The sequence below is a fragment of the Lathyrus oleraceus genome, chromosome 3 (assembly GCF_024323335.1).
Source record: "Lathyrus oleraceus cultivar Zhongwan6 chromosome 3, CAAS_Psat_ZW6_1.0, whole genome shotgun sequence".
In the NCBI taxonomy this organism is placed as follows: domain Eukaryota; kingdom Viridiplantae; phylum Streptophyta; class Magnoliopsida; order Fabales; family Fabaceae; genus Lathyrus; species Lathyrus oleraceus.
This window is the reverse complement of record NC_066581.1, coordinates 108,764,398-108,782,267: the sequence shown is the minus strand read 5'-3', so window position 1 is coordinate 108,782,267 and position 17,870 is coordinate 108,764,398. Positions and strand designations below refer to the sequence as shown.

Below are 17,870 nucleotides of genomic sequence, written 5' to 3'. Positions count from 1 at the left end.
TTGAGGTAAAAGGAAACATTTTGGTTAAAATGGTGTGCATTGATTTTTCGTTTGCCTCTCATTTTATAGGTGGATTCTAGGATTTTTTTTGGAAAGTCTAGAACCTAGGCATGGCAACGGGACGGGTTGGGGACGGTTTTTACCTCCCTCAATCCCAAATTTGAATCCCCAAACAGTCACTTTTCTCCACCCCAAACTCAAACGGGGATAGATAATCAAAACTCAAACTCATCCCAAACGGGTTCGGGTTAGGTTAGAGTATCTCCGCCCCACCACCATTCATTTAGTGAAATTAAGTTTTTTAATAGAAATATTTATTTTTTTCAAAATAAAATTACATTACAAATAATAAAATAAAACAATCTAAAAAAATTTCATACATATATTTCAAATATTTTAAATAATAAATTCAAATAAAAATATCAAACATTAACCACATATTTAATACTCTAAATTATCAAAAATAAATAATAATGTACATAATGAAATAAACGGTGCGGGTTCGGGGGCGGGTACTAGTGTCCTCATTACCCGATCCATGCCCATATTTTATATCGGGAAAAATCCAAACCCGAACTCAAACTTAATCAAAGCGGGTTTTCCCCGTCAACTTCAGGGCGGTTCTGGTGGGTCCTCATGCCTACTAGAACCTTTTTTGTGTAGGATAGTTGTTTGTCTTTCATTTTATAGGTGGGTTCTAGGATTTTTCGGAATGTCTAGAGCCTTTTTGTGTAGGATAGTTGTCTAGATGGACAAGTTTCAATGTTTTATTTGTTCTATAATCTAATAGTCTTGCTTAAATCACTCATCTTGATTAGGTGTTTCTTTAGATCACAACTTTGTGTATTTTTGAGTTCACATTATTCTCTTTTTAGGGAGACGTTATTCTTCATTTATTTTGATATTGTGATCTCGAACTAATGTGTCGTAAGGTTGTGGATCGAATTGAGTCTTCCTCTTTATCATGGACCCATACTATTATTGGATTGTTGTAAGTGTGTTCGTCAACCCATGCGGGAACAATAGCCCCTGGGCATGGTTAGGCGAAGTGAGAGTATTGACGTGTAATCTCGATCATTTTTAGAGATGGTCTTTTGGACTATTTTAATAAATGTTTCATCCATCATTAATTTGTCTCATCATTAATGATCTTTGTTATTCCTTTTTCTCCTAACAAAAAATAATATGGCTCATTTGGATCTATCGTCTTTGTTATTTGCCACATGTCATTTATGGAGGATAAGGTGATGATCTATTCATTGGCATGGTATGATTATCTCTTGGGATTCGTAACTGTCATCATTATTTTGATAATTATATCTTTGATAATGTCACACTTGTTTACTGGTCGATACGCGACACTTAGATCCACTAAAGTCATTGCGTTTTTCGAATCTAAAAACTTGTCTATAATGGATTTAGATACTCTATTTAATAAATTGCAATAACACACAATATTGAACTAAATTGTAAATATAATGGTTGCACTTAGAGATAAATAAGTCAAAGACAATGAGTCAAAAATAGAAGGCTACCAAAATGTTCATGAATTTTCTAGTTCATAAATTTAAAGAGTTCATAAGATACATAAAACAACCTCAAAACATTCCGCATAAAAATGAAGAAAAATCATTATTTGTCCAAAACACGCTTTTCAATGCGGAAAGAAATGTCACGTAAAATCAAATTATTCGCTAACAAGAGGAGACCTGAAAAAGACAAAAGACCATAAAAATAGCTTACATTGCATAAAACTAAAACAACACATACTCCTCCAATAAATTCGAAAATAGGAAGAAATTGACATATATCTCATGGAAAACCACAAAGAAAGTGAGGTAAACAATTATGAAACAAAACTTACTTTTAATGACCTTTTCTCCATATCGAAAAGAAATATTTTCTCTCTTGAAATTAAAATTGACACTCTCATCAACAAAATAGAACTTCTTAAAAAATATATTTTTTAAAAATAAAAACTACACTTATACTTATTCTAACCATTTTCAAGAAAAAAACCACCAAATGTGAAGAACACAAAATCTTACAAAATAAAATTGAAAACTTGTATAACACGCTTGATAAATTTATCAAAGATATAGATTACTTAAACATGATCATATATAATCAAATAAGGACTTGTAATAAAGTTGAGTTGGACTATTAAACTAAAATCAATGCTAAATAAATCTTTCAGAATTCTTTATCACCTAAATAAGACCCCTAATAATAACATGCTTAAATATATTTATCCTGATAAATCCAATCACAATTCTTGTTCTTCTTAAATAAGAAAAGATCACGAAATTATTTTCACTATGAAATGAATTTCAAAAAACATCATATATTACACAAATGCTATTTAGGTACCCAAGATTAATAATTAAATTTGTGAGCAAATGTGCTTTATAGTCTAGAACTCAAAACGATATCTTAATAGTGGTCGTTCAAATTATTAGAATTGGGACAAAAACATCTTATATTATTTTTATCCTAAGAAAATGCTATATATCTTATGATGACAATAACAAAAGTACAACTAACATAAATTAACAATAATAAATAACAAAATCTAGACACTACCAAATAATTTTAGATGTTTCAACATCTTGGTTATGTCGGCGATAGACCTAGAAATTATCGCATCAAAATCGATTAGTCCCTTAGTTAGCCTACGGTGATATGTGTCCACATAAATTTTAAATCTTTATTGATCTTCAACTCAATAAGGTCGTATTTCACATTTCCATCAGTATCAATCCAGTCTGAACAAAACTCGATCTTACTCACCTTTCTGTTCTCGGTGTCAAGAAACATATCATTTAACTTGGGTCTCAAGTCGGCGAGACATACAGTACCCTCCGAAAGCCGAAACTCTATTGGTGGTTTCACCCTATTCAAGTACACTTCTACCTTAAATAGAAACTGAGAAATTGTAAGATTTTTTTCTTAATAACACATGATCCCTATTTATACAACTTTGGATTCATTCAGGAACCCACAAAATGGTAGGTGCAATCGTAGTCGTACAATATTATCGGCAAAATTGTAACCGTTTAAAATTTAAACTACAAAAAATTCATTTTTTTAAACTTCCGATATCACATGGTATTTCTTAAAAGCATTGATATCGTTTCAAAGATACCGGTCTTTTTAAAAAAATAGGTATACTTTTATATCGACAATTTTAAAATAAAGTGTTAATGGAATTTTTTTTGAACTACCGATAGTTTAGTTTGCACATTTTGTCCAAGGACAGTTTTGAAATTAATGAAATATGTGGAGACTTCTCCATGATATCGATCTAACGATCTATGAGGTTATGGGTCGAATCGAGCCTCCATCTTTACATGAGCCCATAGTCTTAGTGGGTCATTGTAAACACATATGTCAGTTGTGAGCATTTAACTTGACACCCCCCAGTTGTAATGGTGTTCGCACGTGTTTTCGCGTGAACAATCTCTAACCTCCTTTTGAGGTTTACTTGTAGGATCAGATACAAAATCCTAGATTAAGTGTTAAGTTTATGGGATGTTTTGTTTAAATTTTTGGATTAAGAAAATGGTAGATAGAAAATGCTTGTAAAAGGTGCAGTTAAAATAGATGAACGAAAGACAAGATAATTCGTAAATGGCAAAGCAGATAAAAAGACTTGGTAATTTAAATTGCTTGAAGGTAAATGTGGACGCAAGCATACATTTTAGTAGGAATGAATTATTTTCTCTAAACGCTTGATACTTTGAGTGTTTTCCCTCTACAATGTTACAAATGCGACCCCCTAAAACTAACAATGAACTTTGCTTAAATAGGAAATAAATTTAACTACTATTTCGCTCTTGATGATTAATAGCTTGACACGTGTCTACCCACTTCCTTTATAACTTCCCACGTTCTTTCTATTTTCAAATCTTACCCGCGTAAATTGTCATTTGCTTCGACTTCGACCTGCATATTTTCTATTTGTCGGACCTATTTGGAGTTGGCTTGTGTTCCATGCCCGTCTTGTTTGTCGAACCCCTTCGACTATGTTCACTCTTCTCGACGCTTCGTTTTGTGATTCCATACTTCTTGCTTCGATTTTCCTCTTTTGCATAGTCAAAATTTGTTGGCTAACAAATTCCCCCCCTAAAAGACCAATTTCGACTGAGAAACGTTTTGACTGAGACACTTGGCATTTTGTCTTTCCCAATTTCGACGGGTGTCTAATCGTTGCTGACATCATGCACAATGATGAGACCTTTCTGCGCCACGATTTCCAAGGGGAAATGTCATCATTTGCAGCTACTCCCTAAGTCGTTGGTTTTCAACCACCTTTACTAACTTTCCACTATAGCAGAAACTGAACACTTTTTAACCCTCGATTGTCTCTTGGTTGGCATCAACTTTTGCTTACAAATACCTGTCTTTCACATTTTTTGCTTTCCTTCTTCTCTGTTTTCAGATTTTTTTCTGCAACTTTCGGAACAGTAATTCTTTCCTCATTTCCCTTCTTTCTTTCGTTGCAATGGCCTCTTCTACCAACGTTATGGATACAGTCGCCTACAACACTGGTAATAATCCCATTGCTTTCAACCTTACTGAAGAAGAAATTCTAAAACCCATTCCTCAACCAGCATATACTGACGAAGTTGTAGTAGAGATTTGGCAACGTCAAATGCTCATTCCCTTTGTTGTTGCTGATAAACTCCTAGCTTTCCACGAGCCATATCTGGATACAAAAATGCAACGAAAAAACATTTAATCATACTTTCCTTGCTTTACTCCAGCTGTTCCACCTGCCTTTGAGAAGAATGGTTCCATCGACCTGAAGTTCATGGACCCAAAGGCTAGGGTTTTTAGGTCGATGTCCACTCCTTGTAATAAAGAGTATGTGACCTGGCTCAACAAAGTCCAAAACAAACGTCGGGAACAATGGAAAATGGTTGGCATCTTCGACGCCATCCAATTTTCGAGGAATGCCCATCGAATCAACCCCTGTATGCTGCTTGCTTTGATGTACTTCTGGGAAGGTTAGACTAACACCTTCCAACTCCCTTGTGGCATGTTTACACCTACCCTTTTCAACATGGCAGCCATCATTGGTCTCTCACCTCTAGGAGAAACCTTCGACCTAACTCTTCCGGCAAAAAACACTTTTGCCTTCAATCGTGCAAGTTTTTAGAATTACATTGAAGATCGCTATGATCAAGACTCCACTGAAGTGTCCGACGAATATCTCGTCACATTTAGACACGTTGAAAGTGTAAGTTTTAGCAAAATATTTATCTGTTTTCTCCGTTTTGACGGGACTTTTCCCGTTTGATGGTTTCAACCATTTACACGTGTAAGGAGGTCCTGGCTTGAGCTCAGCCACGTTGACCTCACTTTCATCGACAAGCTCTTCATCATCAGAAGAGTATTCGCCAGCTACTACATAAGACATTTTCTCTTTCTTATGGTATCTACTAGTTTTGTTTTTTTCAGCTTTTAAGCGTTCGATTTGTCGAACTCTATCAGCTAATTGTGCCATATCCCTAAGATATTGTGTGTCTAACTTTTTCATGATAGAATAGTCTAAACCGCCTGCATCTACTTCAACTAATTCGTGCTCAGGGACTTGAGTAAAGCATATTGATTTTAAAAGTCTAAACATGTTGAGATATTGATCGACTGACTCAGCGGTCTTTCGTTTGACGTTGGTCAGTTCTTTCAAACTTATTTTCGCATGTCCCGTGTATAACTGTTCATGGAACAATCTCTCTAATTGTGTCCACGTATGGACAGATTGTGGAGGTAGCGTTGTAAACCAAGTGAACACATTCTTTGTGAGGGAACTTGAAAAATATTTCATTTTAAAGTCCTCATTATTTGCTATGTCACCAGCTTTGGCTTGGTATCTGGCAACATGTTCGACAGTAACTCTTCAGTGTCTCCAGCGAACTTGGTGAACTTTGGAACCTTCAATGCCCTAGGTAATTTTGTTTGTAAAATAAATTCTGGTAATGGATAAGAATATGTTGGCCTTTGAAGGCATGGGTTTACCCAATTTCGAACCATGATTCATTCGCAAATGACCTCTAAATTTTGTTCCCCAGCCATTGCATATTATCGAACCTGCCTGACCACATGGTTAGGATCTTGATTTCTATTGACTAACACAATGAGAGGCCGTTAGGCCACCCTGGGTATTGGTCGACCACCTGGTGTTCTTGGTCAATCGTTTTGTCGAACAACTCCTCATGTCGGGCTGGGGTTTCCGGTCGAGGTGGAGGTGGGGAAGTCTGTCGAACTTGTGCTATGGGAGCCCCTAGGAAATCACCTATTCGGGTCATTTGAGTTGTCAGGTTTTGGTAACTCTGAGTCAAATCTTGAATTGACGGTCTAAGTATGGTACCCATTTGCTGACTCAACATATGGACCATTTCGTGATTACTTTCGTCCATCTGCTGTCTCATGACTCCGACAGAGCTCGATGTGAAAGTTGAGATCGACTAAGATGAAAAACCTAAACCTGGGGGTCGACTGAATCGGTTTTCCAAAGGCTATAACCCATGGTAGGGTGGGAATAGCGATAATGGATTTTCATCAAATGTCGAATTGCTATTATATATACTTGCCATAAATTCAGTTGGCATTCCTAAGGTTCGATGTATCGGCACTGTGAAACTGGACATATATTTCCATGAAGTCCCCATCATCGTCGGCCTTGGAGTCGTAGGCTGACGTGGTGTCAATATTGGTCCACTATGTGCAGTTGAAACCGCAAACACAGTGCCAGAACCAACATCAATTGTTTGCGATACAACTGTACTTCCTCCTGAAGAGGGTTCTTCGTTTGGATTTGGACGTGGTGTTGCCATTTTGCCACTACGTAATTGCATATACTTAACACAATGTGTCCTATCAGGTGTGCCAATTTGTTCGCATGTCTTTTCGCGCGAACAATCTCTAGCCTCCTATTGAGGTTTACTTGCAGGATCGGCTACAAAATCCTAGACTAAGTGTTAAGTTTATGGGATGTTTTGTTTAAATGTTTGGATTAAGAAAATGATATATAGGAAATGCTTGTAAAAGATGCAATTAAAATAGATGAACGAAAGATAAGATAAACTGTAAATGGCAAAGTAGATAAAAAGACTTGGTAATTTAAATTGCTTAAAGGTAAATGTGGACGCAAGCATACATTTTTGTAGGAATGAACTCTTTTCTCTAAACGCTTGATACTTTGAGTGTTTTCCCTCTACAATGTTACGAATGCGACCCCCTAAAACTAATAGTGAACTTTGCTTAAATAGGAAATAAAATTAACTGTTATTTCGCTCTTGATGATTAATAGCTTGACACATGTTTATCTACTTCCTTTATAACTTCCCATGTTCTTTCTATTTTCAAATCTTACACGCGTAAACTGTCATTTGCTTCAACTTTGACCTGCACATTTTCTATCTGTCGGACCTATTTCGACTTGGCTTATGTTCCATGCCCGTCTTGTCTGTTGAACTCCTTCGACCATGTTCACTCTTCTCGACGCTTCGTTTTGTGATTCCATACTTCTTACTTAGATTTTCCATTTTTGCATAGTCGAAATTTGTTGGCTAACAACCGGGCACCCTCCATATTTTCATATTTCCGAAAATGTCCCTGCTACTCCTTCTGTCTCGTAAAAAGAGTCTCATTTGCACTTTTTATATGTCTCAATATAATTGTCCCTTTACAATACAAATGCAACATTTATTATTATTTTTACACTACTATAAGCATATTTATTAACTTTTACTTTATTCAACTACCCTATTAAATATAATTAATAGATGTGTTCTAGTAAATGATATTAGTTTTAGAAGGAGTAACTAAAATCAACACATCTAATCATTTTCTTAAGAACCACGCATTGTTCAAATATGATAGTTTTTATGAGACGGAAGGAGTATTATTTACCAATGAAAATTTACTTTTCTTAAAAAAAACCACTTTTATTAACATGTCTAAAACAAAATTTTCGGTAGTGTAAACGAAATTTCAGGTATGATTTTATTTTTCATTTTTTGAAAATCTAACATTTTTACCGACATTTTTAAAGTTTTCGGTGAAGAAATACCGTAAGTTTTAAAAATTCTGGTAGTTTCCTGGAAAATCCCAAACCTATACCGGAAATTATTGAAATTTCCGGAAAACTACTCAAACTTACGGAAATTTCAAATTTTCAGGTACACCAAAATTTTTGTCCATACTCAAAATTTTCGACAGTACTGCAGAAAAATGTTTTACTATATACATCCCAAAATGTTTTACTTAAAATGGACACTGAAGAAGCTCAAAGATTTGTTCTCTTAAGAAAATTTGCTACCGTAGGTTGTGGTGATGGATCGGGAACTTGCATTGATGAATTCCATGGAAGTTGTGTTTCCAAATTCAACTCATTTGTTGTATTCGTTCCATATTTTAAAAATCGTTAGTATGAAATGTAAAGAGTATGTTAAATCAGAAAGACAATAACATGTCATGGATATATGGAACAACATCATGTATGCTAATAGAGAAACTGAGTTTGTCGAACACTTGAAGCACTTTGAGACTGTTTCTGCTGATATTCCTTTATTTGTTAAGTTTGTGAGTAAAATATGGTTGACACCTTATAGAGAAAGGTTTGTTGCTGCTTGGACTAACAAAGTCACTCATTTAGAGAACATAACAACATACAAGTACAAAGACTTTATTTTGATGTTATTACATTACTAAACATAATTTAATATATACATTTCTAATTATGGTTTTTAGGATGGAGTCTGCTCATTGGAGACTAAAAAACATGTTGACGACAAGTCAGAGAGATTTATATCGAAGTTGGGATGCTGTAAACACCATGTTGAAGTTGCAACAAGGTTCAATTAGGGTCTCGTATCAAAAAAAATATGTCAACATTGATCATCAATATAACGCTCTATTATATACCAACTTGCACAACTTTGTTTCAAGGCAGTGTATACAGCATATTGGAAAGAAACTATAAAGGGTAAAATTTATTGGTGCAAGCCAAGATGCATGTGGTTGCTTCATTAGAACAACACATGGATTATCGTGTGCATCTCAATTTGTCGGTTTCCAAAGGCGATCATGTTCCTTTAGAACCAATTCATATTTTTTTGGGGAGAAATTACACATTGAAAGGCATGATGTCACTCATGAAGACAATGGTACACAATTAGATTTAGAAGCAGAGTGTGAAGAGTTGAAGACATATTTTAGTATTTTGGATATTGTAGGTCATAGGGTGTTAAAGAAAAAGGTTTGAGAACTAACACATTCATCCATAACTTATATTTGTCCACCGTCGGTGAAGTACAAGTCAAAGATGGGAGTTAAGAAGAGCAGAAAGGATGAAGAGAGTGATGTGCATCATGATCCTTTATAGTGGGAATATGGCGAGGGCTCGCATGGGAGTTAGACTACAAAGAGATCATGCACGGAAATAACTGAAAGTCAACTGTCAAGTATGTCGGCTAGAAGTCAATTGTCTACTGCATTTTTTAGAGATGTTTACTTGTCTCAGTTTCCTGATTTCTTACATTCATACATTGATGACATTGTTGATGTGGGTGACGATAGAAATTGTGGTTTTCGGGATATTGCAACTTTATTTGGATGGAGCGAATAGTCATGGCCTTTGATTTAAACGCAGTTAGATACTCAAATTCATCAACATCCTCGATTATTTTCCAATATGTTATATGACATTGTCTCTACAATTATGAATGTGTTACGAGTAGAACACTTGGATGTGCAGGGTATTGATAAATGGATGATGATTCCTGATATGTGTTACCCTATTGCTTGTAGATACAATGTCGTATTTGTCTCCCTGTCAAAGAGACTTAATATCACATTTTTCCCTCCTACCTTAGCTCCACCTATGTATACGAGCAGACATAAAATCATTGATGTTGGTTTTGTCAACAACATCATTGGATTCATATAAAGTTGAAACCTGATTGTCCCTTGTCTTCCGTCACTGACCATTTGAGACAGTACTGAAGATGCAAAAACATGATAATCAACATATGCAGGACGCATACGAGGAAGATGAAGTTAAGAAGTCATCCTAATTTATTTTGTATTCTTGTATGTAGCATAATTTTATTATATGTATATATTTTATCGAATAGTTTTTTTTATCGAATCAGTTATGCAAGAAAAAAAATGAACAAGTTTCACTCATTGAATATCGAAAATTTCTTAATTTCCAGAATTCTATGACAAATATCAAAAATTTCACAATTTTCAAAATTTTGTTCTAATTTCTGAAAATTTCACAATTTCCAATAAATACAATCGTAAATCCCAAAAATTTCACAATTTTTTCTATCAGAATTTTTACTAAAAGTTTTAAAACTCCCTGTGTATATATATACCGGTAATTCAAAATTGACGGTACTTTTAATTTCGTTGCTGTAAAAAAATGTAACTTAAAAAAAATTTCAGTACATATTCAAAATTTCAGAAAAACTAGGTACATTTCAAAATTTTCTGGTATGGCAAGTTAAATGTTGTTGTTTGTGCACAGAGAAGTCTAATAAAAAAATGTATAAGAAAAAAATAAAATAAAAGTCACGTGAAGTGTAATTTTTAAGCAAATTGACTTAACTTCACGTTTATTAAGAATTTAGTTTAACAGTTTTGATTTTAATATAAAAATAAGTTATAATTATTATTTATCACAATAACCATCACAATAAATTTGTTCTGTAACGATGCACCCATTTTAAAGAGATGGAAGAATTAGTGATAGATATTTTTAAAACAATAACATTAAATACAGTTGAATTTTGCCAATTTAGCTCAGGTTTGAAACTATTATATTATGATTTTTGTTTTGTTTTTAAATTAGATAAAATAAGTATAATATATATAAATGAGTTTATTATTATTATTATTATTATTATTATTATTATTAATAATAATAATAATTATTATTATTATTATTATTATTATTATTATTATTATTATTATTATTATTATTATTAATGCTATTACTGCAATTGGAGGCAAAGGTTCCACCATTTATATTTTATAGTAAGGCAATACTATTTTCACCGTGTACAAAACAATTATTTCATCAGCACGGCCCTATTGCTATGACTCAACTTTTAATTCTGAAAGGAGAAATCATATATAAGGCCTCCCGCAAAACTTTCCAGGGTTTAATTAAGGTTTGTGCACTTATGGGTAAAAAGGATTTATATGTCCACAGAAACGGAGGATCTGAGGACAGTACATTTGTTGTTTCACATTCACACGCCACGCAACTTGTGCCTATTAAACCCCAAGTAAAAACAAAAAACTTGACGTGCTATACATAATTGACCTAGCAAGCAATGGGTACAAACACTTCAACGTTGGTTTGCTGCCGCACTAAAGATTAAGTTAACACAAGGGCTCCGCCTTGCAGTTTCAGAGCCTGCTCTAATCACCTTAAGTTGGTTGGCTGGTTTTGACTTGATTGCACTGATGCCATTATGAAATTGATATATTCATTCCAGAAAAACTTGTCATCATGGTTCAACTTCAACTGACTATTGAGTTGTCTCTGATTCAACTTCAACTGACTGTTGAGTTGTCTCTGATTCAACTTCAACTGACTGTTGAGTTGTCTCTGATTCAACTTCTTCAACTGACCGCTCAATTGGCTCTGATTCAGCTTCTTCAACTGACAGCTCAATTGGCTCTGATTCAACTCCAACTGACAGCTCAATTGGCTCTGATTCTACTCCATCTGACAGTTCAATTGGCTCTGATTCAACTCCATCCGCAAGGGCATACACCACTGCTGTTCTAGAAGGTGCATAAACGAGGAAAGATCGAGGCCGGTCATCATACCACCCTTCCTGTAAAACCATCCAAGGGAATCCGAAGAGTCTGTTAATTTAATTGGGAGAAGCCAAAATGGTAAAACCATGACCACAAGAATGTAAGGGAAAAAACATAAAGCAAAATAGAAACACAAATAATTTATAACACAACAACACGCTTGATCATTTTCACACAGAAACATGTTTAAAGAAGTCCCTTACAGAGGTGAAGTACTCAGCAGTATGATTGAGCCTATTGAAGCCACCAAACAAGGTATCATCTGAATCCAAGACAATCTAAAAAAAGGAAAAGCACAAGCCACCAATACAAAGTTATGCTCTCTAGAGAAAATGAATTTAATAATGATATACATCCAAAATTAAGAAAGAAGATTAAAATTGGTTCCAATGAGGCTTTTGTAATTAAAAATTTGATATTACTTAACCAAGTGTGGCACTTTCCTTGATTGGGGTCTGGGTTAGGAGAGACTAACCAAACATGTGATGCAAAGGATGTTTCTTAGGATAAAATAACATATCTTAGCTTTGACATTGTTATAAAGGAATTTTCTTGTTACAACTTTAGTCTTGCCAGACTAATAATTGATAGATATTACCTTATATTTCCCTGGCTTTAAACAGCCAACCTTGTAATCTGAATAACTGTTGGTCCAGTGAAAATTGAAGACAAAGACCAGGTTGTCTCTTTCAAAGATTATAACTCTGTCACCTTCATTTTTCCGTGAAATATATTGGTGCTCAGAAGTCATGAACTGCATCAAAGGTAGGTACAGTTAACTTTCCTCGACTGCTAAGATATTAAAAACCAATAAAAAACTTTATTAATGGTTCACCCATTAGTGATAACAATCCTAGGTTAGATACTATTTGTGCTCTTAATTAAAATAATTTAAGATAAGTTGCATAACACTGTAGGTAGAGCTTGTTTTGAAATAAGAAGAAATCAAGTCTGCTTTCACAAAAGTGTTAACTTTTATTCAAAACCAACTTCCCACAAGTTATCTCAAAATCCAATGATGAGCAACAAACATCAAATCATAAGCAGATACCAAAGAAAATTTTCAGGTATTTCGTTGGCAAATAAAGTAGATGACAAAAATTGAAATCTTACACCATATCTCTCTTCTAGATGCTGCATAGCTCGATCAAATTCTTGCATTCCATGATATCTTAGATAATCTGCATCACCCTGATTAAGCAACACAGAAGATGATTTTTATAATTATTGAATGAGAAAAAATGAGAGACATATGATAAAACTGTGTTTAAAGTTTCAACTACGGCATGGAAGTTTCAATATATAGGCTCAATATACGATCTACAACATTAAATACAATAAAATATGTTATTCCTATATTTACATGATATACTAATAAACATATCAAGAGTTCCCTTCAAGTTGGAGCATTTAAATCAGTGCACCAAGCTTGCTACATATATAACTAATTCTAGGACCTCGCAAGGACATTGTAATAATGTGGGCCAATTGATTATTGAAATTGACAAAGCTTGTGACCATGTTGCTTGATTCGATCATCTCTTTGACAAAATAGCAGTCTATATCAACAAACGTCGGAATATAAAGTAGTAATTATACAAGTTGTGAATGGAGGAACCAGAAACTTACCAAGTCAAATCTACGTCTGCATTTATCATAACTGTTGTTATTCCCAGGAACTATTTTGCCATTAGGAAGATGTTGCTCACCCCTTGGAAAATCGATCCACTCTGAACAGAACAATAATAAATTATCAAACTTAAGGTATCCTTGATTTGGTAACACCAAATCCAAGAACTTCTCAAAAAGAGTTAAGTCAAATATGTTTACCAGGATGTCCGAATTCATTCCCCATAAAATTCAAATACCCTTCACCACCAAGGCCCATAGTAATAAGCCGAATCATTTTGTGTAATGCTATACCACGATCTATTAGAGGAGTAGATGGCCTGTCTAAAGCCATGAAGTCATACATATCCTGAAGCAGCCAACAGAGCATAAGTAAAATCTAAATGTACAGTGACAAACTACAGCAATTCCCATTTATTAAGCAAAAGCAAACATCTTTAATGATTTGACAGAAGCTAAGTAAGAACCTAAGGAATTCAAGAAACGGCGAGAGAATCAATGGATTCCTAAGTCGCAATAACACTAATCGAGAAGTTTCCACGAACATTTATAATAGTCAAGAAAATTTGATGTATATGCTACTAAAAATAACTTTACTGCAGCAGGCAATTTCAAATGGAGAAACTCAACTCCCAAACTCTTCAGTATAAAAAGAGATAGCTTTTGTTAAGAATGGTGATTAGGCCTAACTCAACCCTACAAAACCGGTTGATAGAGTGAGGATTGCCCCCATTTATAAACTCATGTTCAGGCCATATATTGTCCGATGTGGGACTCTTAACAGCTTTGATCCAAAATAAGTTCTTCTAGTATAATTGAGAAACACTATACTCCCTCTGTTTAATAATATAAGTCATTTTTCCGTATTAAGAAATGTGATCATTGTTGTATGGAAAAGAGAGATTATGAAGAAATTTACAAAATTGTCCTTCATTAATTATATGGGAAAAATAAATTTAAAGAATTGAAAAGAGAGAGAATAATAAATCCTTAAGGGTATAAAAGGAAAAATAACTTAAAGGATTTATTGGTATTATAAGACTTATAATTTGTTACAATTTTTTCCTCAAAGCGACTTAAAATAAAAAACGAAGGGAGTATTCAAGAGCTACACACCTTGTCCATCAACCAAAATGCTAGTGTCTTATCACCAACCAAGGCCTGGTCATGACTTTCAGCATAAACCACACATTTTTCCAGCCACCTTCTGTTTGTCAGTGTGTGGACTATATCACCCATTCTCCAATCTTCATCTTGTTTCCTACATGAAAAACAATATGGCTGAAATTTAACATGATTTTTTTTACACTGCTAGCAAACCACAAGAATGAATGACAATGGCTTATGTTGGAGAAATTACAGCAAGAGGTTAGAACCGATATAGGATTTGATTTGAACAATATTTGGAACAAAAAGACACATATATGCATGCTATCAACTTATGAAACAACAACTCATGCCATATCTGATTGGCTTATACTAATGAACATACATATTTTTTTGGGTTCATTAATGCAGATTAGAAAGACATTAGAGCTTTATATCCATTTATGATTTATCTAATATTCTAAATTTGATGCAGATTGATACGAAGAAGTGCTTTATTGATTTAGTTTTCTGATATTTTCAATGCAACAAATTATGCAAAAAGGTTGAATATCATAAGGCACCAAAAGCGAATTTAATATTTGTAACCTAAAGATGATAATAAAAAACCTTAGAAAAACTATAAGTCTAACAAAAAAAAAACATAATTCTAGTAAATCATGATTACATTAAAAAATAAAAAATAAAACTAGATAAATCCTAATAAAAATATCTAATGTGTTTTTATTCTGCATCACTCATTCACATTGGTTTTAACCTAAAATTTATCTGTAACCCAATATCAAGAAAGCATTGAATACATACAAGCCCATTTAGAATCTTCCCTTTGGGTCATTTTAAAAAAAAATTATCTATCATTCTGATGCACCATGTCTTGGCTCTTTCATGATTTGATATAAAGGTAGAAAATTATATAACAAGGAAGTCCAACAACCACCAAGCCTTATCCCACTAAGTGGGATCGGCTACCTGAATCGTTAATTTCGAGATCTTTGTTAATAATTTCTCTTATAGTTTTTCTAAGTTTTCCTCTATCTCTAATTGTTAAACTTCTCTCTGTCTGATCTAGTCTCCTTACCAGAGAATCTACAAGGCTTCTCTCTACATGCCCAAACCACCTAAGTTTATTTTCCACCATCTTTTCTACTATAGGTGTAACCCCAACACTCTCTCTAATGTTGTCATTTATAATTTTATCCTGTCTAGTCTTACCACACATCTACTTGTATTTTTGTAATCTAGCCATCCTCAAACAGGACTATTTGAAAAAGCATAATATACTGTATTTGCACTCCAGAATAAGAATAAAAGATTACTTAAGAAGCTCAATCCACTTGTCTGCAACAGCCATATGCAAGCGGTAGTTAAAGCCAATCCCACCATCTTGCGTCGGAAGGCAGAATGTTGGCATTCCACTCACCTGGAAATGGAAAGAAAATTGTAACATTGACTGCCAGTTTTAACTGACTTAATTTGATGGTGTTCAAATACCATATTATCTTTTGTGCTTTACAGCAGTTACTGAGCCCTCTAGAAATTTAAGCATGGAGAGACAATAAAATCTATGAGATCACAGTTACTCAACATACAACTTAAATGAAATATAACGAATTAGCATAAAACTCGAGAGGAGGGCATACATCTTCACCAATTGAAACAGCTTCAGGGAAGAGCCCGTGAATGAGATCATTAACAAGCATCATGTAAACCACAGCCTCAACATCAGTTGCTAAACCAAAATACTCACTGTAATTTCCGGTAAAAGATACCTGCAGCAAGATTCAATAATCCTTTTAAGGAAAAAATAAATAAACGATTGATAACGGAAAGAATCCTATATTTGATTGAAATGAGAACCCTTTTCTTCAAAGGATAATCACAACTATAATATATTTTGACATTGTTTCCTTTCCTTCTCTTTCTTTATCTACTTCTTTTAGTCCATTCCTATCTCATTATCTGTGTTGAGGAATCTATCTGAATCGGAGTTAGCATTGTTGTAAACAAGGGGCCTAGATAATTTTCTACAGTAAACTGGATTTAGATTATATTCTATCATGAAACTTATGGAAATCATTTACAACGCAAAATCAATTGCTTAAAATCTATAGAAGGTCAGTTTTATATTGGTGCTAATTGCTATTGTCCTTTACAATGTATCATATACTGTATATCCCAAGTTTGTTTATGAGATCTGTCTATGGGATGGAGAACCCCTTGTTATCCTATTCATATATTTGTATTTACCAAAAAATACTATAGACTACTTAGACCCACGTCAATGTGAAGAGTGAAGTGGAAGTTGGTAAGGGAGAACCTAAATTGTCAACTCCACCATTGAACAATTTTTCAATTATTAAGCCAGTTATGTTCATGGTTATCATGCATTGGTGCATTTATGTGGACCGACCAAGCTGTAAAATTATCATTCAGAAAAAAAATTGTGTGAAGGAAAAAATTTAGAGAGGAAAGAAGTGCAAGGAGGAGGAGGACAGATCTACAACAAATGAGCTTAAAAAAACAAACAGGACTATAAAGCAATAAGGTTACCCAATTCTCTGCAATGTTCTGATACCATTATAGAAATTGAAAGCATAGTATGAATCTAGAGAGAAGCTGAGGGAAAATATTTCTTCATATTGAATTGAAATCCGTGGCAACCAGAGTAGTCATTCCAGGATAGCAGCGCGGAGCGGGCAACCCCAAAAGTGGGATAGCATGATAGTGTATAGTGGGATGACCGCTCTATTTGATACTTTTTTGGATAAATTACATATAATAAGTATAGACATATATTTAATGTAAAATTAAACAAATAACTCAACTCATTAAATATTCATAAATCAAAGCACACATGACTCTTGAAGTACATAAACGATTATGAAGCTTGAAGTACATAAACGATTATGAAGGAAGGTTAAGGTTGTGTCTCAACTCAAATTTGATTGAAAAAACCTAAATTATCCTTAAAACATTGTAAATTTAAGGGGGGTAATTTCGGTTATTTAGATGGGAAAAGGATAGCAGGCCAGAAACCACTCTGCTCCGCTATCCCGCTATTTACCTTATAGCGGCCGCTATAGTGTTCTGCACCGCTAAGGCTCTTCCCATAGTGGTCGGCCTCCGCTCCGCTATAGCGGGATAGCGCCACTATTGGCCGCAATTGACTATTCTGGTTGCAACTAAATTCTAGCTTTGAGAATCTAGAGAGCAAGTATTTATATCTAGCTTAGGAGCTGCTGCGACTCAGCAGAGTCAGTTACAGTAGTGCTGACTTAGCCAAGTCAGTT

The 17,870-nt window shown here is 34.2% G+C and overlaps 1 protein-coding gene across 3 annotated transcripts in view; it reads right to left on the bottom strand.

The window, feature by feature from the left end:
* Positions 1 to 11,010: 11,010 nt before the first annotated feature.
* LOC127125675 (1,4-alpha-glucan-branching enzyme 1, chloroplastic/amyloplastic) overlaps positions 11,011 to 17,870 on the bottom strand; it is a 39,463-nt gene continuing 32,603 nt past the window's right edge. For 2 of the 3 annotated variants that reach the window (NM_001426902.1, NM_001426903.1), the window contains 9 exons: positions 16,221 to 16,349; positions 15,897 to 16,000; positions 14,590 to 14,734; positions 13,675 to 13,822; positions 13,474 to 13,574; positions 12,958 to 13,035; positions 12,443 to 12,598; positions 12,048 to 12,122; positions 11,011 to 11,861 (listed from right to left, as the gene is read on the bottom strand). In NM_001426902.1, the coding sequence (NP_001413831.1) occupies positions 11,550 to 11,861; positions 12,048 to 12,122; positions 12,443 to 12,598; positions 12,958 to 13,035; positions 13,474 to 13,574; positions 13,675 to 13,822; positions 14,590 to 14,734; positions 15,897 to 16,000; positions 16,221 to 16,349 (1,248 nt within the window). In that variant the 3' untranslated portion in view covers positions 11,011 to 11,549. The remainder of the gene's footprint in view (positions 11,862 to 12,047; positions 12,123 to 12,442; positions 12,599 to 12,957; positions 13,036 to 13,473; positions 13,575 to 13,674; positions 13,823 to 14,589; positions 14,735 to 15,896; positions 16,001 to 16,220; positions 16,350 to 17,870) is intronic. The other variant, XM_051054474.1, reaches the window with a different exon arrangement.